This window comes from Acinonyx jubatus, chromosome D4 (assembly GCF_027475565.1).
Source record: "Acinonyx jubatus isolate Ajub_Pintada_27869175 chromosome D4, VMU_Ajub_asm_v1.0, whole genome shotgun sequence".
NCBI lineage: Eukaryota > Metazoa > Chordata > Mammalia > Carnivora > Felidae > Acinonyx > Acinonyx jubatus.
The window spans coordinates 80,108,419-80,136,171 of record NC_069391.1 but is presented as its reverse complement, the minus strand read 5'-3'; the positions used below and the strand labels follow the sequence as shown (position 1 = coordinate 80,136,171).

Below are 27,753 nucleotides of genomic sequence, written 5' to 3'. Positions count from 1 at the left end.
GCTTTCTCTGACTATGTCCTTTGGGCTTTGGTGAAGAATTGCTACAAACTAGTGGGTGGCTGTGCGTGTGTGTGTGTGTGTGTGTGTGTGTGTGTGTTGGGGGTGGGAAAAGCGCCCCCATCTAGTCCATCCTTTGGAGTTGAAACATTAGTTTCAACTAGGAATGGCTGTCAAGGAGTCAGAATTAAAGTTATCTCTGGGAGAGCTTGTACGGGGCAAAAGAACACGCACTTGGCTAAGATCAAACACAGCTTTCCCTGTACCTCACTCTTCTTACCTACAAATGGGAATCATACTATATAATAATAAAATAATAATTCACTTCATTGAATTGTCACGAAGATGAAGTGAGCTGAAGCATATAGGAAGCGTAGATTAGTGCCATGCTTCTGGTCATCACTAAAGGTTTGGTATATTCTTGTTCATCGAAGGACCTGAGTTCGAATTCTACCTCTTTCCTAACCACGTACTACAGTTCTCACCTCCTTACATTTCAGCCTCTATCTCTGTAATATGGGAATCATTCCGCTTCATCCAAACTTACTGCCTGTTTCTTTTCTTTTTTTTTAACCTCCCCTCAAGTTAGATGGTCCACGTGAAAAAATATGCTGGAAAAAATAAAGTGTTAGAAGAACGGAATGCACGTATGCATTTTAGTTTCTGATTCTCTGAGACTTTTTGAGCTATGTTTCCTGAGCTCCGTATAGTGTTAGGAGTGACAGTGATGCATCGCATCAGGAGCTGGTATGTGCAGATACCTCCTATGGTTGGTCACACAACATGGAAACCAGCTCCCCGAACAGTGAGGGGCGCAGGGAAGAAAACAGGCAATGGCATAAATCCACACAGCATGGGGCAAAGCCTAGCGTTCCGCTATCTGAAAACATTATGTCCAAAGAAAGCATCTAAAACCACGGAGACTGGAGGTAAAACCACAGCTGCATTATAAGCAAAGATGTCATAGTTAAAAGGCAACACACACAACAGTGTCCTGAAATGAGGCGTCTCGCAGGGACAGGAGCGCTCTGGCAGTGCATGCAAAACACAGGCGCTTTCTAATCACAGGAAGCAGTCAAGACAGCGCCTCCGACCTGCAGTCGAGAGGGTTCTTACCTTTTTGACATCCCTGACCAAGTGGTACAATGTATTTGAGGGCCCATGTCTCTGAAAACAATAAAGAAGAATCAGATGGTTTTGCCAGTCAGGGGCTCTCATTGGCAAGGCAAGAAGGATCTGGAAGGAAGGGATCTGGCGGAGGAGGGGGTCGTTCTTCATGATGAGCCTTGTTCTAGTTGCTCAGTTGTACCTGGCTCTTCCAAACACACACACTGGCAGAATTTGGGATTGTGATTCCTCAAGAAAGAGCATTTGATTTCTAGGTTCAGTCTTTGTAAAGGAGGTTGTCAACCGTTTTGTTGTTGTTATGATAAGAACATTAAAGCCTAATCTCATAGCAACTTTCAGTTATACAATACAGTGTTGTTAACTATAGTCACCATGCTATACATAGGACCCCTGGAATTTATTTGTCCTATAACTGAAAGTTAATACCCTTTAGCTAACATCTCCCATTTTCCCCACCCCTCAGCCCCAAATATTTTGAGGATCCTCTACACTGTGTTTAAATATCTGGCTCCCTTTTCAAATATTAATTAACCACATGTGCATGTATCTATTGCTGGGCTTTTAACTCTGTTCTGTTGGTCTATGTGTCTGTTTTAATGACAATACTATACTGTCTTGATTCCTATAGCTTCGTGAAATAGTTTGAAATCAGGAAATGTGACGCCTCTACTTTGTTCTTCTCTCTCAAGATTGCTTTGGCTATTCAGGGTCCTTTGTAGTTCTATGTGAATTTTAAGATAGTTTCTTCTATTTCTATGAAAAAATGCCATTGGAATTTTGAAAGGGATTGCACTGAACTTATAAAAGGCTTTGGGTGGTATGGACATTTTAACATTAACACTTCTAATCCATGGCTATGGGATATCTTTCCATTTACTTGTGTCGTCTTCAATTTCTTTAATCAGGGTCTTACAATTTTTACTTTATAGATCTTTTACTTCTTGGTTAAATTTATCCCGAAGTATTTTACAGTTTTTGATGATATTGTGAAGTAAATGGGATTGTTTTATTCTATTTTCATAGAGTTCTGTGTTAGTGTATAGACATGCAACTGATTTTTGTATATTGATTTTATGTCATGAAACTCTATTGGATTCATTTATTATTTCTAACAGTTGTGTGTGTGTGTGTGTGTGTGTGTGTGTGTGTGTGTGTGTATGTGTGTGTGTGTGAAGTCTTTAGGAATTTCTATATATAAGATCACGTTATCAGCAAAGACAGTTTTACTTCTTCCTTTCCAAATTGGATTCCTTTCTCCCCCTCCCTCTGTTCTTTCTTCTCCCTTTCTTCCCTCCCTCCCTCCCTCCCTCACTTCCTTCCTTCCTCCCTCACTTCCTTCCTTCCTTCCTCCCTCCATCCCTCCCTCCCTCCCTCCCTTCCTTCCTTCCTTCCTTCCTTCCTTCCTTCCTTCCTTCCTTCCTTCCTTCCTACCTTCCTTTGTCTGACTGCTTTGGCTAGGACTTCCAATACCATGTTTAATAAGAGTGGAGAGAGTGGGCACTATTAACTTATTCCTGATCTCTGAGAGAAAACCTTCAACCTTTTTACCATTGAGTATGAATTTATCACAAGTGGCCTTTGTTATATTGAAGTGTGTTCCTTCTATATCCAGTTTATTGAGAGATTTTACCATGAAAGGATGTTGAACATTGAAAATGCTTTTTCTACACCTATTGAGATGATTTGATTTTTATCTTTCATTCTATTAATGTGGTATGCCTTTATTGATCTGCATTTATTGAACCATCCTTGCATTTAGGAATGGAATCCCATTTGATCATGGTGTATGAACTTTTTAATGTGCTGTTGAATTTGGATTATTAGTATTTTGTTGAGAATTTTTCCATGTATATTCATTAGGGATATTGGCCTATAGTTTTCTTTTCTTGTAGTGTCCTTATCTGGCTTTGGTGTGAGGGTAATTAGTGCTGGCTCCTAAAATAAGTTTGAAGGAATGCCTCCTCTTTAATGTTTTTGAAAAGTTGGAAAATAATTGGTGTCAATTCTTTAAATGTTTTGTAGAATTCACCAAATTCCCCTGTGAAGCCACCTGCTCCTGGGCTTTTCTTTGTTGGGAGGTTTCTGATTACTAACTCAATCTCCTTACTTGTTATTGATTGGTCTGTTCAAATTTTTCTATTTCTTCATGATTCAGACTTGGTCAGTTGTACATTTCTAGGAATTTATCCACTTCTCCTATGGCTAATTATTGATCTTTATTATGGGGATGGAAGCTGGGGCCTCCTAGTCTTTCTTTTAATTCAGTCTGTTATTCTTACTGGAAGTTTTACTATGCAGAACTAAGAAAACTCTGCAGAGGACACAGAAACCTGGAGCCACTCTGCTAACCTGTTTTCTAGTTCCAGCATCAGTAGTGAGATAGAGCCAGTGTGGCAGCATCTAACACCCACCACTGGCTGGAGAATAGGTCAGTAAGTTCCATCTTATTAGTGCTGTGGGTGGTGGAACAGAGGAGCATTATGACCAATGAGGAGAAGAATAACCTCTGAGACAGAAGTGTTGGTTCAGTACTGGCTTTCTTTTTAACTTAGGAGTTTTGTGGTCTTGGATAAACCAATTCCCTTCTTGGCCTCAGTTTTCTTATCTGTAAAATGGAGGAAAACAATGTCTACTCTTTTTAAAAAAAAATTCCAAGTAAAAATTTATTGACCTTGATTAAGAATGCTTATATATTTAATACTGCTTCTGATTTATCATAGGAATTACCTCCCCAACATGTTAATCACAGATGGATTGAAAGAGTATTTGGGAAATGGAGCAATGTAGTTTATGTAAGGATATCACATTAGAAGTCTACTGGAGAGCCAAAGGAGTTTGTCCTGGTAGAATGTGAAATTAAAAGAACAAGTATTGAGTAGGTCCAGAGCCTTTGGGAAGAAAGTTTTTCTTAACCTTCCTCATTTGTACTCTCCAAATACCTTGTTATCCTCTTGAAGGTTCCAATATCTACTCTTTAAACTTCGTTGGGTTTTAATGAGTCTCAGCTCAGAGCCAATGTACTTAACTCACTGAATAGTATAAAAAACTTCATAAATAGTAGTTTTTCTTTATGGTTACTCCTTGGTATCCCTAGTAAACGAATTGGCAAATTATTACATGATACAAAAAATATTTTGGGGCAACTCCAAATAAGGAGTATTTTACATTTTATTCCATTTTGGTGGCAAGGGGATGAATGATGGTAGCTCTGAGAATAACAAGATGATGCAGGATAGTTAATCGGTCTCCTTTTGATGCGTTGAGTTAAATCAATTCTCCTCTGCTGCTTGCCTCAAACGCCCTCTGGGCTTATAGTATAAACTGTGTTCTAATTCCCAGAGTCTTGTGGTTTTGTGTAAGAATCTGAGAATGTTAGCTTTCCACTGACAACTGAGCAGTTAAAACAAGTGGGATCTTGGTGACTTGGCGTTGTCGTCTACAGGTCTAAGGGAGTATTTGTGGAAAATGATCCATGCATTTGGAGGGGAGGGGAGAGACTCACAGGCATGTGGGGGGGCAGGAGAAGGTAAAACAAAAAACACAGAGAAAATAAAAAGTGCCTTAGCTTGGTCCTACCGTATTGTACAATTCCTCTAGTCTGGAGATGGTGAGAAAACGGTGCATGCTTACTCCATTCTCTATGAGTAATTTCACAAAATCCACTCTGTCCAGAACTAGGGCATCCAACATGGCTTGCTCCAAAGACCCCACCTGCAAATCAAGTCACTGAGTTAGTCTGCCCCAGGGTCCAGGGATGCAGTTGCTTGGTGCTGTTCACCTGAACAGTTTAGAAATGGATGCCTTTGATATCTGGTAAACCTTCAGCACATCCAAGAACATGCTGGCAAGACTGTTCCCACCTCCACTTTTGGGACAGCCACAATCTCTCTTGTGTTTTGGGGTCTGTCTTTGCAAATAAAATTCAAGGTTTCTACTTCCAAAAGCTATTTCCTCCTTGACTCTCTTTTTTCTTCTGGATCCCAAGAAGGTACAAGGGTGTACAAGGTTTTCCTTTCCCAATTCTCTGACCAAACTTCTGCAACACTAGTGAAATGCCAAACTGGCTACTTTGCTGCCCTCGTTTCCCTCTTTCTGAGGCTCTGAATTAGATCCTTGGCCACCTTGAAAAAAGGGACCCTAGCAAAGAGATCAAAAAGTAGGCTCAGGGCACCTGGGTGGCTCCGTCGGTTAAGCGTCCAACTTCGCCTCAGGGTCATGATCTCACGGTCTGTGAGTTCGAGCCCTGCGTTGGGCTCTGTGCTGACAGCTCAGAGCCTGGAGCCTGCTTCGGATTCTGTGTCTCCCTCTCTCTCTGCCCCTCCCCTGCTCACATTCTGCCTCTCTCTCTCTCTCTCTCTCTCAAAAATAAACATTAAAAAAAGTAGGCTCTTCTGTCTTTTCATTGTTAGACTACCTTGACTCTGTCTCACCCATTTCAGTGCAGAGACCCTCAATTATGTAGGTTCTTTGGTCTGTTTACTAGGGTTTTATTTAATTCCTTTCACAAAAATTTCCCTGTGTCCAGACTCCTTGACCAGTCTTTCCACACTAGCAATCCATTAGCAGCACTATAAATAAAGACAGGGGCTCAATCGGAGGCAGAAGCTCTCTGGGAGAAAGGAAGGGTTAAATAAGACCTGCCCATGAGGGCATTGCCCTTCAGTTATTCCGGGCACAGAGATCAAATTTCAGACTGCTGGCCGCCTCTTGGGGACACATGCATAAGCCACCCAATAGCCAATTTTCCAAGTTTTTATTTTTGGTAGTGTCAATTGAGGGAAACACACCAAGAACAGTTATATAAAGCTTTGGTTGCCTCTGTGTGGTTGTCGGGGATGGGGAGGGCCTGTGCTCAGCCACCAGGACCAGATGGCACCTGCTAATTCTGCATCCCGAGGTGCGACTCAGCCATGTGCTAGCCTGGGGTGGCCACGACTCAGAAGCGGCGACCTCCAAGACAACCAGAAGCAAACTGCTAATTCCACTCCTTCCTTAATTTTAATTGATACCATTTTTTGTCTTATACGGGGTTTTTTTTTAGACGTGTAAAAGAAATGGCATCGGTTGCAGCTGAAAATTGCCATCAAAGGCCACTCAGAGATGGGAATGTCTGGAATGTTTGCAGTTGTGCTTTGTGGCGTCTTCAACCAGGTGGCAGTGTTTTCCTAAATATGAGAAAGGGGCTGAGGCTGAGGATGGCTGCAAGGGAACATTTCCATCCTAGAGAAGAGGCAGCAGTTTCTCAAGCCTCTCTCAGAGACTTCTTAAGCAAATACACTTGCCCACGCAAGTGGGCTTTCCAGGGGGTGATGACATATACTCTACCGGCCACTGCTGCCCATAAATAAAGATCTGGCTGCGAGCGATGTCCACTCTGTTCCAGGCTAGAGCTAAGCTCAGCTGGTCCGGGGCCGAGGCATTGGCTCCTGTGTGTAGACAAGTAGGGGAAAAGAGTGGGAGAGAGAAAACAATGATCAGTTATTATGCCGAGAAGACCTACTCCATTACTCTCTGGTCAGTCCCCCTCTTCTTGGGGAGTAGACTCAGCTGTACAGCAGGGGTTCCCCGACTCGGTACTGTTGGTATTTGGGGCAGGATAATTGTTTACCGTGGGGGCCGTTGTGTACATTGTAGACTATTTAGCAGCATCCCTGAATTCAATCCAGTGGATGCCAGTGACACCCCCAACCTCCACCCAAGTCACGACAATCCAAAGTGTCTCCAGATGCCACCAAATGCATCCAGGAGGAAGGAGACAAAATCAGCTCATTGAAGACTACTGCTCAAGTGTTGCTGTTCAAAGTATGGCCCACGGAGCCAAGCAGCAGCAGAAGCAGCATCACCCAGGGAACTTTTTAGAAATGCAGACCCTCTGGGGTGCCTGGGTGGCTCAGTGGGTTGGGCATCTGACGCTTGGTTTCGGCTCAGGTCATGATCTCAAAGTTCATGGGTTTGAGCCCCGTACTGGGCTTCGCCCTGCCAGCGCGGAACCTGCTTGGGATTCTCTCTCTCTCCTTCTCTCTCTGCCCCTTCCCCTGCTGATGCATGTGCTGGCTCCCTCTCAAAATAAATAAACAAACAAACAAACAAACAAACAAACTACACACACACACACACACACACACACACACACACACACACACATACACACACACATATGCAGACCCTCAAGCCCTACCCTAGATCAGAATCTATATTTTCACAAGATCTCAGATGATTCATGCACACATTAAAGTTTGAGAAGCGTTGCCCTGCGACACATTTTGTTTCTACTGGCCAATCTTTGGTGCAACGCATCATTCAAATTGTAAGTCGCATGGTAACAGTGTCCTCGTATCTTAGTGAGCCAGCTTTGCCACTCTACTGAAAAAGAGTTAAGAAGATCTTTTAAGAGAATAAAAAGAAATGACTTAGGTTTCCTTAGATTTGTGGGTAGAAGCCACCGGAATAGATTTTTAAGTTCTCCTTTCATTCTCCAGACTCGGTGGCTAGATCTGTGCTGTCCACCTGTGGCTGTTTAAATCTAAATTATTTAAAATTAAATAAACTTTAATGCTTCAGTCACACTAGCCACATGCCAAATGCTCCGTAGCCGTATGTGGCTGCTGGCCTATGAACTGGAGAGTGTTGATTCAGAACAATTCCATCATCACAGAATGTTCTATTGGAATAGTGCTGGTCTAGATCGACGCATCCTGTCAATACATGTAACCTGCCAAGCAGCTGGGTGTGAAGCCGAGAATGGTAGGTGGAGATAATGCTGGGCTACCGTCAGGGGACCAACGTCTGCTATTTTGCAGTTATGTGACAGCGGACCTCTCTGTGCCACTGTTTTATCATCTTGTGAAACGGGGACCATAAGAATTATCCTGTTTACTGACTGGAATGTGAGACTAAAATGAAACCATATAGTGAACGTGCACATGTAAACAGGGTTTTTGCAATTGACATCCTTAGTACCCTGAACAGGAGACATCCCTAAATATTTGCCTGACTCCATGTTGCTAGAGGTCCCACCAGCAGGGGAGCAGAGTACAGAGACAGCATTCTTAACATGGCTCAGATTTTTTGGACATCTAATATGTGCTAGGCAAAATATTAGGCACTTCCATGTATTATCATGTACAATGTCCCCCCAAATCCTGAGAAATGGGTCTTATTATCTCCATTTGATAGACAAAGATACTGAGGTCCAGAGAGGTAAAAAAAAAAAAAACATGTAGCTACTAACAGAAGGTAAACAGAAGAAGCATTTATCATGCCAGAGGTGAGATTCAGCCCCAGTGAGTTTTTCCTTCATTCCATGTCTGCGGATTCTGATGTTTGTGAGGGAAGGAGGGACAGCAAATGCTAGTTCTGCCCATTTTCCTGGATTCTTCAGCACTGGAATGCTGTAGATAGGGCTGCTGGTGATCAGACCGTATCGGTGATTCCCAAAGTCTATTGCACAGTAGAATCACCTGGGAAGCTTCTAAAACATCTGTACACCCAGAGTGCACCCCAAAACAATTACATCACATTGTTTGGGGTGGGGGCCAGGCTCTGATAGTTTTAAAGATCTCCACGTGTTTTCAATGCGCTCCAGGGCTTGGGAACCACTGTGCTACATGTCTCTTCTGCTGCCTCCCTTTGCCTCTTTCCTCTTGGCTCTGAGATGTTGAAGTTAAGAATTAGGGGAGCAAAATGTTCTCTATAGGAGCGCTTCTCTAATTTGAGCATGGAAAAGAATAAGCTGGAGAGCTTTTTAAAACAGATTCTTGGGCCCCACTTCTAGAGATTAAGATTTAGCAGATCTTGGGGTGGAGCCTGAGTTTCTGCATTTCTAAAAAGCTCCCAGGTAGTGCTGGTGCTGATGATCTGAGACCTCCCTTTGAATAACGAAGGCCCCAGAGAGCTGTGTGCCACATTCTCTTCACAGGTCAAAGGGCATTTTTGATTCTGGTGCCCATGCATTGATGGATTCAGTATACTTGTAGTAAATTAATTAGCGTTTGGAATGATGAATATTAATTCAGTTCATACAGGGATTTTTCTATTAAAATTATTTATCACCTCAGGGGGTAACATCAGAAACTGCAAACTAATACTAGGGTAACTGGTGTAAATAAGTGATAAATAGGAACGTGTCAAAATGTACTATCATCACTTTTAAGGAAAAAAAGTGAAGGCTCACTGGGGCTGCATTTGGAAAGGTAGCACTCTATACTTTCCTTTGCTTCCTTAGCTGCTCTGCTGGTCGTGGGTGACCTGCTGTAATGGTTTAATCATTCCCTTTGCCATCTGTATGCCACAGATTTGTATGTCACCCAGTCAATGGTCGCAGCACAGTCTGAACAGGAACACATAGGAGGAAGCAAAGTCATTGACATTACATTAAAGTCAATGTGAGTTACCTGAATGTAATTACCTAAGTGTCAAGTGAAAGCAGGAAGCCAATGAGTCTTGACTTCTCAAAAATTGAAAGTACATCAAGAATGATCCTGGGTGGCAGTTTGGATCAGAGGTTCTCAGCCAGGGTGACCAACCAGCCCAGTTGCCTAGGAGAGTCACGGTGTTAGCACTGAAATTTCCACCTCCTGAAAGAACCCTCAGTCCCACACAAACCTGGATGGGTGGTCACCCTATGCTCAACTACGTCTATATTTTGGAATTGCCTGAAAAGCTTAAAACAGACTGATACTTGGGAGCCATCCCAGAGATTCTGGTTTCATTGGTCCTGGGCACTGCAGTTTTTAAAAGCTCCCCAAAAGCTTTTAAGAATAAGAGGTCTTTAACCTTCCCTTGACATTAAAATCATGAAGGCAAGGTTAAGAACCTTGAGTCTAGAGAATATATTTTCATTCACTTATTCATCTGTTTATTTATTAATTGATTTACACATTAAAAACTACAGATTTCATGCCTTCTCATATGGCAGGTATGATGCCAGTATGAGGACCAAGATGAGTAATACAGAGTCCTTTGTCTTGAGAGCTTACATTCTAGAGGAGGGGTTAGGTCTGTAATTAAATACATCATCTCGTGCTCAACAGATATTGAATACCTTCTGTGCCAGGAACTGTTTTAACACTGAACATCCCATGGTGAAGAAGGTAGCTGAGATCACTCTTTGCACAGAGCTTACTACTTACTTCTACTAGTAGAAGAGCAGCACTCAGAAAATAAATGGACAAACTAAGAAACAGTATACTTTCTGATTGTGTAAATGCCATGAAGGAGCAGTGCCATTCCCAGGAGTGGGACCTGTGTCTATAGGAACAATTTGAGTCACTCCAAATCAATGTGGCAGCACCGTTCTGGCTACCCAGTCTCACATGATGCAGGCAGCTGGCCAGGCTGTCCTTCTGAAACCAGAGCTGGATATGAAGCCATTGGATATCTTTGTAGGTACAAGTCTGGGTGTCCTGTGGGGCATCTGGTTGACCCTGTGTGGGAACTAGAAGGTTGGAAGGTGCCTTGAAATATTGAAATGGGTCTGGGGTCCATGAAGATCCTGGTTTGAGCTAAGGGTTATACCACCCATATGACACTGCCACCCTGGCTCATGCCAGATCCTAGGAGGGCATGAAGAAGGCCCTTGAAAGCACTGGTTTAATGGTGGTACTGAGAATGACCAGGGTGGTGGTAGAGGGTTGAATGGACAGGAGACCTTCCTGAGAATAACATTTGAACTGGACCGAAATAATTAGAAAATGCCACCATGTGAGGGACTTGTGGTTGGGGTGGGGAGAGCACTCCAGGTAAAGGCAACATCGAGTATAAAGGTCCTGATGTGGGAATGAATACAAGTAGGTATAAGACATAAAAAATACAGTTTTATTATTTCCTCTTTTTGCAGGAGGCTGAAGAATATTTAAGTGCATACATAATGGTCTTAAGCAAGGGATTAATTCACTAGATGGATGAGATGAAGAAAGGCATTGTACGAAAAGAAACAGCCTAGGAAAGGATTGGGAGAGTTCAATACCCCTGCAAATTTAGGCAATTCATGGGAAGACACTGAGGAAGATTCAAAGCTTGAGGTATATGTGAGTTAGCAGAGAGAGCTGAAGCCAGAATGGAAGGACTTATAAATGATGTTGGAGGAGTCTCCCTTTATCCTGGAGACACAGAGAAACCACTGGAAACACTTGTTTCAGAAATAATGTGTCAGATGTACATCTTAGAGAAATTCCTTTGGCACCAGTGTGAAGGGTGGATTGGAAGGGACATTGGGCTGGAGGGAGAAAGAGTAATAAGGAAAGTATTGCAATATTCTAGGAAAGGGATAATGATCTGAAGGAGCAGTTTGGATGGAGGGATATTTATAAAGCACAATGGATATCTGTGGATGAGAGATTTAAAGTGGGGAGCAAGAGAAGTCAAAAGTGGTCTCCTTGGGGGCCCGGGTCCATGATGGCCAACTGAGATTGGCAATGTAAGATAAAAACGCGCTTTGAGGGGCAGCAAAATTGCAATCTTGAATATAATGAGCTTGAAATGCCTGTGGTATAGCCATCCAGGTGGGAATGACCAGAGGCCATTGGATATTGAGATGTGGGGCAGGGGAGGGGTAGACAGAGATTTGGAAAACATTGCGTGAAGGTGATAGGAAGAGAGAAGAGGATTGGTCATGGAATAACACCAACATTTAAAGGCTATGAAAGTAAAGCAAATCTTTAGAAAGAAATCACACACTCACACACACATTCAACAGAGATATAGGAAGAGAACGTGGAGATCATGGTGCCCTACACTATAGGAAGAGAGGTTTTTAAGAAAGAGGAGGTGATCATTAGGTCAAAATCTGCAAAGAGGGTAAGTAAAAAAGACTGACTTTCCTTCTCTATAACTTTTTTTAATTACAAGGCACCAGCTATATGTCTATTAGTTTATTATTTATTTCTGTCCCCAGAGCATAAACCTCAAGAGGCCAGGGAGTTAGTCTACCTTATTCACTGCGGTATTCTTAGAGTCCAGAGCAACGCTTGGCACGTAACAGGTGTTCAATAACCATTTGTTGGATGAATGAATGAATGAATGAACCTCAAAATGTGCATTAGATTTGGCAGTTAAGAAGTCTTTGATGATGGGGCGCCTGGGTGGCTCAGTAGGTTGAACATCTGACTGCTGATTTCTGCTCATCTCATGATCTCATGCTTGGTCTGTTTGAGCCTGGCATTGATCTCCATGCTGACAGTGAAGAGCCTGCTTGGGATTCTCTTTCTCCCTCTCCCTCTGCCTCTTCCCCAGCTCTCCCTCTCTCAAAATAAATACACATTAAAAAAAGAAGTCTTTGACAATGTTAGTGTGTGCACCTTTAAAGAATATGGGAATGGAAGCATATCTGCAATCTCTTCCTTTAAGGAAATTGCAATTGAACCAGAATGGATGTGAGTTGGGATAAAAAGAGAGCTATGACAAGTGTATAAATCACTATATCAATGAACAAAGTGGTAAATGTTGTAGAAGCTGTACATATAAGCCCAGAGCACTGCCTCAGCAGTTGAGTACTTGAAGGAGGAAGTAGAATTTGATTATAGTATGGAAGGATGGTGGAGATTTGAACAAATGGAGTGTGTGTTAGGCTGAATGATGCCCCCGCCCCTCAAAGATGTGCACGTCCTGATCCTGGGAACCAGTGATGTTACTTTATAAGGCAGAGACTTTACAGATGCAATTAAGAATTTTGAGTTGAGGAGGTTATACTAGCTTATCTGGTGGGCCCAATGCAATATAATCACAAGTGTCCTTATAAAAGGGAGGCAAGGAACTCAAAGTAGTGGTAAGACGTGTGAAGATGAAAGCAACGGGTTGGACTGATACAGGCAATGAGCTCAAGTCAAGAAATGCGGGCAACCTCCAGAAGCTGAAAAAGACAAGGAAATGATTCTCTCCTGAAGCTTTCAGAAGGAACATAACCCTGCTGATCCCTTAATTTCAGATTTCCAGCCTCCAGAATCATAAGAGAATAAATTTTTATCATTTTAAGCCACTAAGTTTGCGGCAGTTTGTTATGGGTAGTAAAAGAAAACTAACACTATTGGTGATTAAAAATATTCTTGTAGGTAGACCATCAAGATAGGAAGGTACAACAGAGATGAGAAAGCAAGAGTATTTTACACCTTGGCTGTGTGCACAGCAGGGTTCTCAAACTTTAACGTGCATATGATTCATCTGGGTTTCTTGTTTAAATGCTGCTTCTGTTGGGGCGCCTGGGTGGCTCAGATGGCTAAGTGGCCGACTTCAGCTCCGGTCATGATCTCATGGTTCATGAGTTTGAGCCTCGCGTCAGGCTCTGTGCTGAAAGCTCGGAGCCTGGGGCCTGCTTCGGACTCTGTGTCTCCCTCTCTCTCTGTTCCTCCCCCGCTCACACTCTGTCTCTCTCTCTCAAAAGTAAATACAGATTAAAAAAAAAGTTTTAAATGCTGATTCTGTTTCTGTAGGTCTGGTGTGGGACTCCTAATTCTATTTCTTTACACAACACTCATTAGTTTTCTACTGTGAACAATGATTAATCTTGTTCACGCACCCTTTCTCCCTTTTCTCTCTTCCACCATTCCATTTTAGAACATACCATATTTTTAGTGTTTTAACTGGTTCTGTTCAATATGCTTACATTTCTATTACTAATATTTGAATTGTCAGTCTTAAGTTATATTCCTTATTTTAGTAGGCAAAGATCCAGATATTATAATGAGTCGAAATGTCTACCACCTCTATCTCTATCCTTCTTCCTCTTAATTTCTTTTTGTTGTTGCATTATTTCTACTGTGCAAGGCAGGTGACACTTACATTCCTTTCTGTTACTCAAAGTGCCGTTTTTGTTTTTATCTTAGTTCTGTTAGATTCTAGTATCAATGGTTACAATTAATGATTTTGCCAGAGTGTACCCAAGGATCTCTTAGTTGGTAGGCTGCATCTTCTCTAGGAGTTTTCCCAAGAGAAAGTCATGGGGACCATCTAGAGTTCTAGAATGTTTTAAACTGTTTGTTTTTTCTCTCAATAGTCTTGATAGTTGAATGACACTGACTTGATATCAAAATCAGTTGCTCTATTGTCTGCTGGCATTGAATGTTAATATAAAAAGGTTTGTAGCCAACCTGATTTTTTAATCTCATGAAAGACATGATCATTTTGCCTGGTGGCCCAAAGTCATCTTTATTTCCTTTGAGGCTCAGTAACTTTAGTAGGCTGTGTCTAGTTGTTGGGGATTCTGAATCAGTCTTTCCTGGTTCAAGGTGGCCCTTTCAATATCTAGATCAAAGTTTCAGAATTTGTTTAAGGAAAAAATTCTGAAATTGTATTTTAAAATATTTTCTCTGATCCATTACTTTGATTTTCTTCTTTGGAGATAGCAGTTATGCTTATGTTGGATCTCCATTTTCTGTCTCCTATAAATATAATTTCTCTTTAATCTTAATTAACTCTTTATTTCCATTGGTTTTCATTTCCATTCCCTTCCTTCATTTCTATACGTTGTGTCCTGTACTGTTTTCTTTTTCACAATGTATATTTGATCTTGCAGCCTTTCTCAATTCTTCTGAAATTCTGTGATAATTTCATGTCCTCCCTTCTACTTGATTCCTGAATGCTACTCACGTTATATCTCCTCCTGTTGCTTCAACTACTCTTACCTGAATTGTGGTATTCCAACTTCGAAGTATTTCTTCATAGATAAAGTGCTTTGTTGTGATTTAATTTTTTTAAAGTTCATGGTAAAATATTTATTCATAAGGTTCATCTGTTCTCTGGAAACATTTTTACAGATATTCTTCTGTGCATACATTTCACCCTTTTGTTATTTTTTATTGAATGTATCTATATGTTAACTGCTTTTTTATTATTTATCATCTAGTGAGTTGGGTTATAATGGGCCCAGAGTAGCATTCCAGGCTACTTATTCTTCACAGCTGGAAGGCTTTCTTCTCAGCTACCACAAAGACAAGCTCCCTGCTGCAAACATTACTTATCTGCAAAATTCCATGTGTAGCCCACCACCCCTGTTTCTATGGGCTAAGTCAGGCTCAAGAGTCACCATTGAACTCACTCTAGTTCTTGCACATGCTGCTACAGAGAAAGGAGAGAACTTTGCACCTTAGAGCATTTCTCACTTCGAGGAATTACATTCTGGTACTTCCTGAAGATTGCCACTGCTAGTTTCTCTCTCCCCAGCTTTTACTCTTTCCTCCCACAGAGCTCTTGCATTTACAAATATTTTGGAATATTTCCCAGTTTTACCAAAAATAGAGTTAGCTTGCTTTTTTTCTTCCCTTTTCATTATTGGTTTTTGAAGCTTTCTAGAAGAAGAGACTGATGAATTTGTGTTGTCAAGTTTGCACTGGATATCCTGAAGTATTCTGTAGGTAGAAGATTGTTTTGGTCAGATCTTTACAATAGTAGTGTTCCTGTAATTGATGTATAGAGAACAAGCAGGGATATATATGCTCAGTAAGAAGCAGGCAAAAACCATAAGAAGCCATTGAAATAAATCAGGTCAAAGGTCCTGAAGGCCTAAGGGTGATGAACAAGGAAGGAAAAGAAGGGATAGACCTACAAGATATTGTGGTGGCAAAAATGCCCAGAGTTAGTAAGAATTTGCTTGAATAAAGGGAGAAAAAAATGTAATGGAGGCTTTGAGCCTGGATAGCTCCAAGGATGGGGGCTGTGTGAACATAAATGGGGAAGTCAGGAAGAAATCAACTGTTTGGGAAAAGACAATTTTTTAAAGAATATGTGTATATTTAAAGACAATTAATTGCATTGGATTTAGGGTGCATAGTGACACCCAAGGGAGCTGTCCAGTAGGCAAATAGAAAAAGGGGCAGGGAGGGAAGCTGGAGCTGGAGAAAAATCTGGAGGTCATTCATGCAGACATGATATTAAAGCCATGGCGCCCGGGTGGCTCAATTGGGTAAGTGTCCGACTTCAGCTCAGGTCATGAATTCACAGTCCATGAGTGCGAGCCCTGTGTTGGGCCCTGTGCTGACAGCTCAGAGCCTGGAGCCTGCTTCAGATTCTGTGTCTCCCTCTCTCTGCCCCCCCACTTGCATGCTGTCTCTCTCTCCCTCAAAAGTAAAGAAACATTAAAAAAAATTAAAGCCATGGTACTTTATAATTTTAACAGAAGGCAGAGTGAGAAGTAAGAGGGTCTGAGAAGGAGACAAAGGAGTGCTCAGAAATGTAGAGCACCCACTTGGTGTCTCTGACACCAAGGAAAGGTAAAAATCAATATAATTACCACCATATATTGAAAGCCAATCACATACTAGGCGTTTTACATTTATCATCTCATTTAATACTCACAAAAACCCTGTATAGCAAATATATTAATCCCCACTTGGAAGATCAGAAAACAGAGGCTTAGAGAGATGGAGTGAATTGTAGAACAGGCTTTAAATGGAGGCCTTCCCTCAGGGTAAAAAAGAGTTGCATAAGAAATAGGCAAAGTCAACACTGTGAAAAGTTGCTGAATGTTCCAGAAGATAATTGTTGGGGTTTAGAAGAGTATTTGGGGTCTTCATGGGTACTGAAAGCTGTGTGAGAAAAAAATCTTCAGAGTGAGCCAGTGAGCTCAGAAAACAGAGTAAGTGGAGGGTAAAGACTATTGGTGGAAAGGCAGGCCAGCTTTCAGAGCTGGATGGTCAAGAGGAGAAAACTAGGATGCTTCCTTGAGGGTCTTGGTGGAGAGGGCCAGGGTCGTCTCAGGTGACAGAGAGCCTGAATGTGCTGATGGGAGAAGGGAAAGAGCCACTGGAGAGGGAGACAAGAGCAAGCACATGATGGATGAGATCTTCAGCATGGAGGCCAGGGAGTAGTTGGTCAGCAAAGAAGAGAGGTCATTGGGGTGAGGAGGGAATGCAATGAGGCTGAGTGGAGATACTGACATTCATGAGTGGGAAAAAGGGAGCCAGGATGAAACCAAATATTTTAAGTGAAGTAAGAGGGGATGCCCTCTGCAGAGAGTGAGAAGGAGTGAGGACCTGAAGAGAATGGAGAAACATGGAGGATGTGCCACAGGCTGACGACTGAAGAATAAGGGGCTTTCAGAGCAGAGTTAGGGCCCACTGAAGTAAAACATCCCAAATATGTCATGGCACTGAAGGCACATATTGCAGAGAATGTTTATTTAGGGACCTGAGATTCAGTGTTTGAGGAAAGTTTTGTTTTTGTCTTTGTTTTTGCTTTAAGTACCCTGAGGGTCACTAAATACTTCAGTGGGTTGGAAATGGAGATGTGGACTCCCTTTGGGAGAGTTGTTAAACAAAAATGTCAGGTGTGTCATCTGACCTTGATAGCTCAAGTGTGGTCCTGTTTGATGGACTGGGGTGGTGGAGGAGCCAGGATTTGCAGCCCTTGTAATGTCCTTAGTGGCACCATGATGTTGTGATGTGTAGCATGGTACCACTCATCTCTGTATTAGTTGAGAAACATTTCTTCTTGTTGGGGTCTTTGGACCTTTCTGTGTTTTATCTGCGGAATCTTGTCTGGTTTAAATATGCATCTTCGGGTTCTATTCATTTCCATCAATCTATTTGTAAATGTTGCACCGAAATGCGATAGGGTCTCAGTCCGTGAAAACATAACCATCCGTTCATTTAAAGACATCACATTCTCTACCAATATGAGAACCACAAAATCGAAAGGAGACTAGCTGAAAGACCCTGTCATGTGACTGGGTTGCTAGGATACACCTTCAATGGTCTCCCAGAGCAGAACTGCCTACCTACCCCCGTGGGCCTCTCTTAGGAATGTGGCTGCTACCTGGAGAAAAAACCAAATTAAAGGCTTGAAACATGCACATAAAGAAGTAGATGAGGTCTGTGTATAACTTATTCTTTGCTCTATTTTCTTGCCCTCAATGATAACTATCTCCTTTTGGTAAAAATAACTTTAGGTAGACTCCCAGGAGAACATTAAAAGAAATCAGGAAAAATTGGATTAACTTTAGCTGGAAGAAATCCACATTTGGCTTGTAAGAGACAAAACAGACAGCTGAGTTAAAGAGCCCTTTGCAGGAAGATAGGGGTTTTCTTTCTCAGTTTATCTTTAGTAAATAAGACAATAAAACTAATATTTCTTTCATGCTTAGCTCATGCCAGGCACTGCTTCTAGGTGTTAATGTGTTAAAGTATCACAGCAAACTATGTGCCACTATCCCAATTTTACAGACAAGGAGAATGAGGCACAGAAACTTGTCAAAGGTGAGGTAGCCAGGAAGTGCCAGAGGCAAGCTTCAAACCCAGGCAGGCTGATTTTAGAGCCGATTTTTTCTTTTTTAATTCATAGGAACTTAGAAAATTTTACTGAACTCATGATACTCACAAAAAGAAGTTGGCAAACAGGCTTTTGTGTTCATATCATAAAACAACCCACAGGGTGTGAATGAAGGAAGTCAGAATATTCTCTGATGCTCTATCATTAGGGTCAAAATTGGTCAAATGGTACCCAAAATTCACTTGTCAGCTTCTTTAAAATTTTTGTATCTTTATTTTTTGTTTGTCAAGCCCTTTGGGGTTGGAGATTTATTTATTTACTTATCTGGCTTTATTATTAAAAAAATGTATAGGTGCATCAAAAATATGCAATTCCAAAGATACAGTTTGTGAATACACTTTAAGGATGTTATCGATTGGATACAATGATGTACATGTGTGTGGGCAAAATGAACCAGGTCTGGAGATTTTTATATCCTGTTTATTCTGAAGGCTTTGATTTTCAGGATTAATAAGATTTTTATTCAGTTTTTAAACTTTTGGTGGGAGTGCAAACTGGTACAGCCGCTGTGGGAAAACAGTATGGAGGTTCCTCAAAAAACTGTTGGTTTCATTTCAGAGCTAGGGGGCGCAACTTTTATGGACCAACACTATATAAAAACCTTGCAAAGTCAGGTTGTCTATGTGATGATATTTGCCGGGAGTACCTACAGTAAATTTTGCTACTATTTCTTTGTGTCCTAATAACATATGCAGTCAAAGAGGACAAATGAAATTATATGGCTTCTGATTAATAACATTGTGAAGCACTGTGCCATTTCCTTCTTTTTGCCAACCTAGCTCAATGGACGAGTCCTCTTTATTGTGCCCTTTCTGCAATAAAAGAAGCCAGTAGGTCACAAGGTCTCCCATTAACACGTTAAAAAAATTTTGTAAAAGTGTTCCCGTATGACACACAATATGCAAGACTGAGAAACGTTATCGACTTAAGACAGAGGGAATAAAAGAAAAAAATTCTACTGGGTTATACTGCTTGCTCGTGATATGACAAAAATGAATTCATTTGCACGGATGAGTAAATAAAATATCTGCATCTTCCATAGTGCGATTTTTAGCAGCATTCTACAGAAATGCCTGCCCTGGAGTTCTGGCACATTTTCTGGAATTATTGCAGTGATGATTTCCTAACTTCTGTTTGCCCTTCCTTTGTCTTTTACTTGTTCTGTCCCTTTCACTGAGAACCAGGTAATCCATTTTGTACCTCATTTTTACTAAGGTTAAACATGCACAGCGTTAAGAGTCATCTATTCCTACAAGATTTGTTATAAAATCACAAATCTCATCACTCCCTGCCTCTTTACCCAGAGGCAACCACTTCAGTTCTCATGGCTGATTATTTTGGTTCTCCATGGCAGATAGTCTTTGAAGATAGCTTCTTTCTTTTTTTTTTCCTAAACATGTCAAGGGGAGGTCAATTTTTTTTAATGTTTGTTTACTTTGAGAGAGAGAGTGAAGGGGAGGGGCAGAGAGAGAGAGAGAGAGAGAGAGAATCCCAAGCAGGCTCTGCACTGTCAGTGCAGAGCCCGACCTGGGGCCCCATCTCATGAACCAAGAGATCATGGCCAAAGCCAAAATCAGGAGTCAGATGCTTAACCGACTGAGCCACCCAGGCACCCGTGAAGACAGTTTCTAAGGAACTATTTATGACCCAGCGTTCACACTGAACCTGGGCTGGTCTTGTGACTCGCTTCTGCCAATGGAATGCAGCAGAAAAGACACTATGCGGATTCCAGGCTTGAGTCTTCGGAAGGGATGGCAGCTTCTCTTTTGTGTCTTGTGGCCAGTGCAGAACTGTGTCCCTTCCTCTTCAGCCAGGGATTGCCAACACGTTTCTCCTGGGTTACAGCTCCTGCGTTCCAGGTTCTGTGTTTTCTGTTTCTGTTGTTGTTTGTTTTTGGTTTCCTCTTTCATTTCAGTGGTGTACATCCTCCAGTAATTTCTGAAGAAATGGTTCATGGGTAGTAAATGTTTTGGTAACTCACGTGTGACAACGTCTATTCTACCTTCACAAGCGGCTGGTAGATTAGGCATAGAATTCTAGATTGCACATAAATGTTCTTCAGAATTGTTAAGGCATTGCACAATAGCTTTCTATGCTGTTGTTTGGAAGTCTAAAGCATTCTGGCTCCTTTGCATTTGAGCTGTTTTTTTTCTTTGGAAGCTCAAAGGAGAATTTATATACATATATAGTATTTATGTATTTAGTATATTATATAGTATTTATGTATTTAGTACATTATATAGTATTTATATATGTATATAAATTATGTATATATAAATACAATATAATTTATATTTATATAATTTATGAGTTTTATGATTATATTAAATATAATTTATAAACATGATATTTATAACACAGTAAAACATATAATATATAATATATAATATATAATATATAATATATATTACATATATATATATATATATTTGGCTTCCCATGTTCTGCAGTTTTTATAATATAACTTGATATGGCTTTATTTTTGCCCATTGTACTGGGCACTCAGTGGGTCCTTATAATCTAGAAATGTGTGTTCTGGAGTTCTGGGACATTTTCTGGAATTATTGCAATGATGATTATATATCATCATATATATTCTTATATATATATTCATATATATATTCATATATATTCATATATATATATATATATATATATACACAGCATCTACTGTATGTTAAGCATTTTTCTGGGTGTTTGGACACAAAGTCAAAGAAGACATAATCCTTATCCTCCAGAAACTTCCTGTGGGAGGTGGGTTTATAATCAGAATGATCCACTTTCCCAGTTTACCTGGATATTCTTGGTTTATTCTAGTTTTTCTGGCATAATTATCAGTATTTCTCACTTCCATGCCCAAGAAAGTCTCCGTTTGGAGATAAATCATCTGCTAACCATTCCACAGAGTTGTTGCAAAGATTAGATGATGAAATTATGTGAAGATGCTTTGTGAATTGTAAAACATACAAATAACAGGATGAAAAGATTTAAGGTCTTTTATTGCATTCTCCTACTGAGACAAACAAGTGTCTAAGTTTGCTATCTACCTTGCTCTCTGTTATTGCTTTAAGATCTGCTTGGATTTGTAAGAAAATAAATTTGCCAGCAAATTAATTTCATTTTAAGGCAGTTTAACATATTCTCAATCATTTTCAAGATTAAAGTCCTTTTGTGTGTGTGTGTGTGTGTGTGTGTGTGTGTGTGTGTGTGTGTACCTGTTTTGGATCATTACATGTATGCTTGAAATTTATTTATCATTTGCTATTGTTTTCAGATTTATGGGTCCTCCTTTCAAATTTAACATTTTATGATTCTGTTGGATTTTGGACATAGGGGATATGCCAATTCCCTAGGAAATTTTTTTTAAGTTTATTGATTTATTTTGAGAGAGAGAGACAGACAGACAGACACAGAGAGAGAGAGAGAGAGAGCGAGCAGGGGCCAGGCATAGAGAGAGGGAGAGAGAGAGAATCCCAAGCAGGCTCTGCACTGTCAGCACAGAGCCCAATGCATGGCTTGAACTCACGAACTGTGAGATCATGACCTGAGTGGAAGTCAAGAGCCAGGTACTTAACTGACTGAGCCACCCAGGCACCCCAGTTCCCTAGGACTTTTTAAAGCCTATTGAAAAGGGAAAAGGTACAAACATAGCAGATGTAAGGTGGTTACCATAAAGAAGGCAGAGTGTCTGCCCAGGAGCTTCCAATGTCACTGTCTCATGTGTTCCTTACGTGCCTCCATGTGAGAGCTATGATTTTTTTTTTCACACAGAGAAGGGAACTGAGGCATATATACAGAGGTTAAGCAACCTAGTTAATACCACAGCCAGTAAAGCACTAAGATCTAAATATATATCCAATCTGATCTTAATGTCTATTGATCATTCATTCATGAGGTTAACAAATAATGTTTGAATCATTGTTGTCATCCTAGGTGCTGTGTATGTGTGGATGTGGTGGGGAGTAAAACAGAGGTGGTTTTCGTCCTTACTTCTCGTTTGACATTGTCCGCATCAGTCAGACCATCATGTCTGACCATCATGAAACAGATTTTTCCAGGTACTGTGTTAAATGTTTGACTTGCATTATCGATTAATATGGTTACAACAGCTGTGGGAGAGGTATTATAATTATCTGGGTTTAATAGATAAGGAAACTGAGTCTCAGGGAGGGTAAGCAGTATGATCAACAGGGAGTAGTGATGCTCTTATGGGCATCATTGTCACTATTATCAGGAACTTGCGGGGCAGTCCCACTGTGACAAGTACTACCCTGAGGGGCTGGGGCAACAGTGCAGGATGGCATGGAGGGAGCCCAGAGGGGAAAGCCTGGGGCCACTGGCCTTCACAGAACCATTTTTTTCCTAAAGAACAGTTTTCGGTCTTGGGGGAAAAAAGGGGGTAAGAATGTGATTTCCTTTAATATTTTTGGCAGAAATACTCAAGTACAGACCATTAAAATTTAAAAAGGTAATACTGACTATAATAATAATGCACAATTATTATGTAGTAGAAAATATTAAGCAGTTATGCATTTAGGTCCACCTGAAGTAAACTTTATGAGTGTGATTTGGGTGAATATCTGGGCCTTAATTAGTATTCTTTTGACTTAGTTTCTGTTTTTGTCTATGGAATGAAGAATTTATTCCTGGTATATAGATATTGAGGCATTTGCATTTGAGACAAGTCTGACGCTCTTTGACCCTCAGTACTTCAGAGAAGTAAGTGTGTGTGTGTGTGTGTGTGTGTGTGTGTGTGTGTGTGTGTATTTTTCAAGTTGCTTCTGGTCTTACCAGCATTCTTTCCTTCTCTACTTCCTGGCTACAGAATCGTTTGTGTGTGTGTGTGTTGGGGTGGGGGGACCCACAACTGTGTGACTTGGTAGAGCTGATCCCATCTCTTATGTCATGGATCACAGGGATTCTCCCATCTCCTTTGCTGTGGTGATGAATTCAGGGGTGGGTGCTGATTTTAAGGCAAACATATGCAAGTTCTCCCTGGGCCCCTTCTGCTATAATTGCCAGGAATTTAATGGATTTACTCAGCTGGTTTTAGGTCTGAGCCTAGCACTGCTGATGGCTGTTCTGTGTGACAGGTGTACAGACTAATGTTGAAAGAGAGAGGACAGTCCCCGATGATGTCATTGGAACCCTGGATCCTGCCTGGCCCGAACTCGGTTTACCCTTCAACTTCCTGGTCATGTGAATCCACAAATCTATCTTACTTATTTTTGCTTGAGCTAATTTGAATTGTGTTTCTGTCACCTGTAAGCAAAAAAAATTCCTGGTTGAAATCAAATTCCACTGGTGATCTAATCTTTAAACATAAAACAAGTGTCCGATTACACTGATTCTTGCCATTACATTAAGAGAAGTTGTGGGCATTCTAGTTTTATCACTAAGATATTGGGTGTGCAGCCAAGGTCATCTGGTAGCTAAGTGCCCTGGTAAGAGCTCTGAGAGTTTTAAGGAAGCAGATATCTTGATCTATATAGGTTTTGGGGGCCCATGCCAGGACTCTAACTGCTCATGGTCAATCAGCTCTGTGACTTCTACATTAAAGATTTGACTAAAGGGCTAAAATGAGCCATCTGGCAACAAGTGCACAGAGGAAGCCTGATTTACAAATCAAAGGACAGAAGGAAGACTAAAGATGGCCTCAAGCAGAGAAGGATTTAATATTTTTGTAAAGAGTCTTCATTGTAAAAATAAGCTAGTGAATTTGGTCTCTGAAATATTTCACTATTCTCTCACAGTTTAGCCCCCATGCCCTTATTTTTTTGAATTTGAGAGAGAGAGAGAGAGAGAGAGCACAAGTTGGGGAGAGGGGCTGAGGGGGAGAGAAAGAGACAGAGAGAGAGAGAGAGAGAGAGAGAGAGAGAGAGAGAGAGAGAGAGAGAGAGAATATCTCAAGCAGAGCGCAGAGCCCCATGTGGGGATCGATCTCATAACCCTGGGATCATGACCTAAGCTGAAATCAAGAGTTGGACGCTCATTTGACTGAGCCACTCAGGCACCCCTTAAGGTTAAAATGAAGTGATAATGCCACACATTTTGACCTTGTTGATCTTTTTTGGAGAAATTTCATTTACTTCCATTTGTATAATATTTAGTAACTATGGTATCTGCATCTCACATATGTGATGAATGTATCAACATGAATGTCTCTCTTTTTTTGGGTTGAGTAAGTCTATGTAAACAATTCCAAGTTAAAAAAATACTATTAAAAGAAAAACAATTCAAAAAAGGAAAACAATCATGCATGTGTTCTATTAAACTGCCTACACATAGGAAAGAGGGATGGGAAAGATTGAACATATAATCAGAAATAATTTTTTATCTTCAAAGCAAGGCCATAATTAATTTCATTAAGTCTATTTATGAATCATCTGAGATCAAGCAAGTAGCTTCTCAATAAACACTCCTGGATGCTAATTGCTTATGAGACCTGGTGCATAGGATTATTGGACATACACTACATTAGGATGATGCCACAATTTTTATTTTACTAGGGATTAATTAAGCCATTTAAAAACCAAGATGAGTTATTTAGCAAGACTAATTATCTACTGATGTCAGTACTAGTTTGTGATAATAACTACATTTTCTAGTTAATAAAGTTGGAGGGGCATGCAGTGTAGCTTCAAAACACTAAAACATATATACACTTTATCCTTTTGTATACATTTTTTTTCAAGTTTAGTTGCTTGTAAAGATATACTTTTAAAGGAAAATGGTTCAGAACATAGCAATTTTCATTGTTCTACGTGACCTAATCAATAGCTTTCTTGAGAATGTGCGAAAATTAGAACAGCCTGGCTCTTCTTTTGACATTTCAATTTTTATTTCAAACTTCTTTCCTCATAGTTTCAAGAAAACTACAAATGTATTCTGTTAGAAAGAAGTTGTCATCCTACACTTATATCTGTACATAATTCATTAGTTTATTACTTATCGATAGCATTAATTTTGTCCGAGGAAATGAGACATAAAATTAAGTGGGAGGAACGGGATAATTTTCTCTGAAATGACTGTGAAAGTCCACAGGAAAATTGGATTTTATACAAATTGTTTCCTATTAGTCCTGGGTTCAAATAATCTGCTTAGATTCCTCAGCGGTATTTCTAATCGTTTCTTATAGTGACCAGCTACCATCCATGCCTACCTGATTTGTACAGGCACTTTAAATACTGCCTGCACAAAGTACAGTATTTTTCTTCCATATGCACTTGACTTTTGCAGCTAACTCCATAAGATGCTGTCTCCTTTTTTGTCATTCTGACATGAAACAAGGATGGTTTTCTTGGCGACACTATGTCTTCTGCTCAGATCCAAAATATATGATAGCATAGCTCTCCCATTTTTCCCTTAAAAGTTTTAAAAATGAAAACCCATACTTTATTCAGATTTTTCTCAGTCTTCTTTTTTCTGCTTGGGGATCCTATCCAGGAAACCACATTACATTTAATCCTCATGTGTCCTTAGGCATCTCCAGGCTGTTACAATTTCTCAAGCTACTCTTGTTTTGGATGACCTTGACAGTTTTGAGGAGGAACACAGCGTTTTGCACCCTCTTTTAGCTTTTAGAAAATGCTTTCCAGAAAAAAAGAAGTAAGCAATAAAGGTCTTTTCCCATGCCATGCAAGAGCTTCTTTACCAATGAAGATTAAACCCAAAGGCAATGAATTTCTCGCTGATGGAGGACAGTGATGACCACATACTATACTTCAGTGCATGCATAGAAATGGAAGGGTACACACCCATGTGATTTGACTTCTGAGGTGTACAAGAAAAGATTGTTAAAAATTGGAAGTAATTTTATCCACGGAGAGGGTCAAGGGACCCTGCTGTGAGCAGATGTTTTCTGGCTTTATTGAGCCTGGAGCAGAGGGACCAGAGCAAGAGGCATGAACAAGTCAGCCAGGATAAGGTGACTGACAGGAGGCTGGTCAACACTGGATAGTTTACTAACAGAAGTTTGGGGTTGTTTCCAGTGAGTCTCTGGTTGCTGTGATTTAGGCAGGGCCAGGCTGAGAGGGAGGCAGACGGAGAGGGACTAGGTTACTTGCCTAAATTTTTGAGTCCTTTTCCCATAGAACCACTCAAGGTGTCTGAAGTCCAGAGATATTAATGGCATCAGATCTCCTCTGTCTGAGTAGGGAAGCCTGATTTTAGCAAATAAAAATACAGGACTCCCAGTTAAGGTTGAATTTCAGATAAATAATAAACAGCTTTTTCAGGATATGTATGTCCCAGACAATATTTGGGACATTGCTTATGCTAAACATTTATTTGTTGTTTATCTGAATAGTCAGTGTCCTGCATTTTCGCTGCATTTTCCTTGGCTTCCCCTGGGTAGATGTAATGGAGTGAGGAGAGAGCTGAAGAGGAGGAGAAGGGTGTAGGGTGTATAGTTTCTAGCCTCAGATCACCACTCTTGGAGAGTGATTATCTTGCTGTGAAAGACAAATGCGACATCACTTATTCTCAAAAGCCACCCCAGGCCAGCATTTGAAACAACTTTGGATGTCAAAAGCATCTCTGGAACAACATTCTTTTTGTCTCCTTCTTTCGTCAGTTTTGAATAGATTTGTCATTATTCTGTGTCCTATAAAAGTATCCTTTAATATATACTGATACTGAAGAAATAAAACCCAGTGGGTTCAGAAACAAGGGATCAGCAAAGGTAGACTTTCCCTAGGGCCACCTGGTTCCTATCCGTCCTTCCCCCTCCCCACCTCCGGACTCTGGGCTTATGGACTAGTGTTTAGTTTCATGGCTTTCTCCTCCTTCTCCTATCTACTTTCTGGTTTTCTCAGATGATGGAGGGAATAAAAACTTGACTATAAAAAAATTCCTCATGCATGGGATAATTGAAAGAGAAGTACAATTATAAAAATTAAGTGTTAAACCAGGTTTCATGCCCAGGCATAATTTAAAAAAATACATAAGAAGAATAATTTAACAAACTAAGGAAATCATAACTGATATAAATATGCTCTTGGTCTCCAAGAAAGTCAGCAGAACGTATTATGCTTGACATCCTTCACAGATCAACTGGGTCAAAATCAGAAAGCATTTAAAAGCCTTTGCAAAATAGAGTTGACACATCACAATCTTTTAATGGCATAAATTCCCATTAGCATCAACTGTTGCATAAATAATGTTCATTATGGTGATTAGAAATGTTAATTTCTTAGAGCAATCATAATTTCCTTTAATCTACTATGGCAGTGTTTTTTAAACTGCAGGTTATGACCCATTAGTGGGTCATGAAATCAAGTTAGTGGGATATAATCAGCATTAAAGAGAATAGGACGGAATGGAATAGAAAATATCCAATTTCATTGCACACAATGTAAATATTATTTCATG

General features: G+C 40.5%; 1 protein-coding gene across 8 annotated transcripts in view; it reads right to left on the bottom strand.

Annotated features, from left to right (window-relative positions):
• Positions 1–27,753, bottom strand: part of TRPM3 (transient receptor potential cation channel subfamily M member 3) — a 485,893-nt gene that overhangs the window by 93,742 nt on the left and 364,398 nt on the right. For all 8 annotated transcript variants that reach the window (XM_027041047.2, XM_027041050.2, XM_027041052.2 and 5 more), the window contains 3 exons: positions 6,451–6,551; positions 4,702–4,836; positions 1,114–1,164 (listed from right to left, as the gene is read on the bottom strand). In XM_027041047.2, coding sequence (XP_026896848.1) covers positions 1,114–1,164; positions 4,702–4,836; positions 6,451–6,551 — 287 coding nt within the window. The remainder of the gene's footprint in view (positions 1–1,113; positions 1,165–4,701; positions 4,837–6,450; positions 6,552–27,753) is intronic.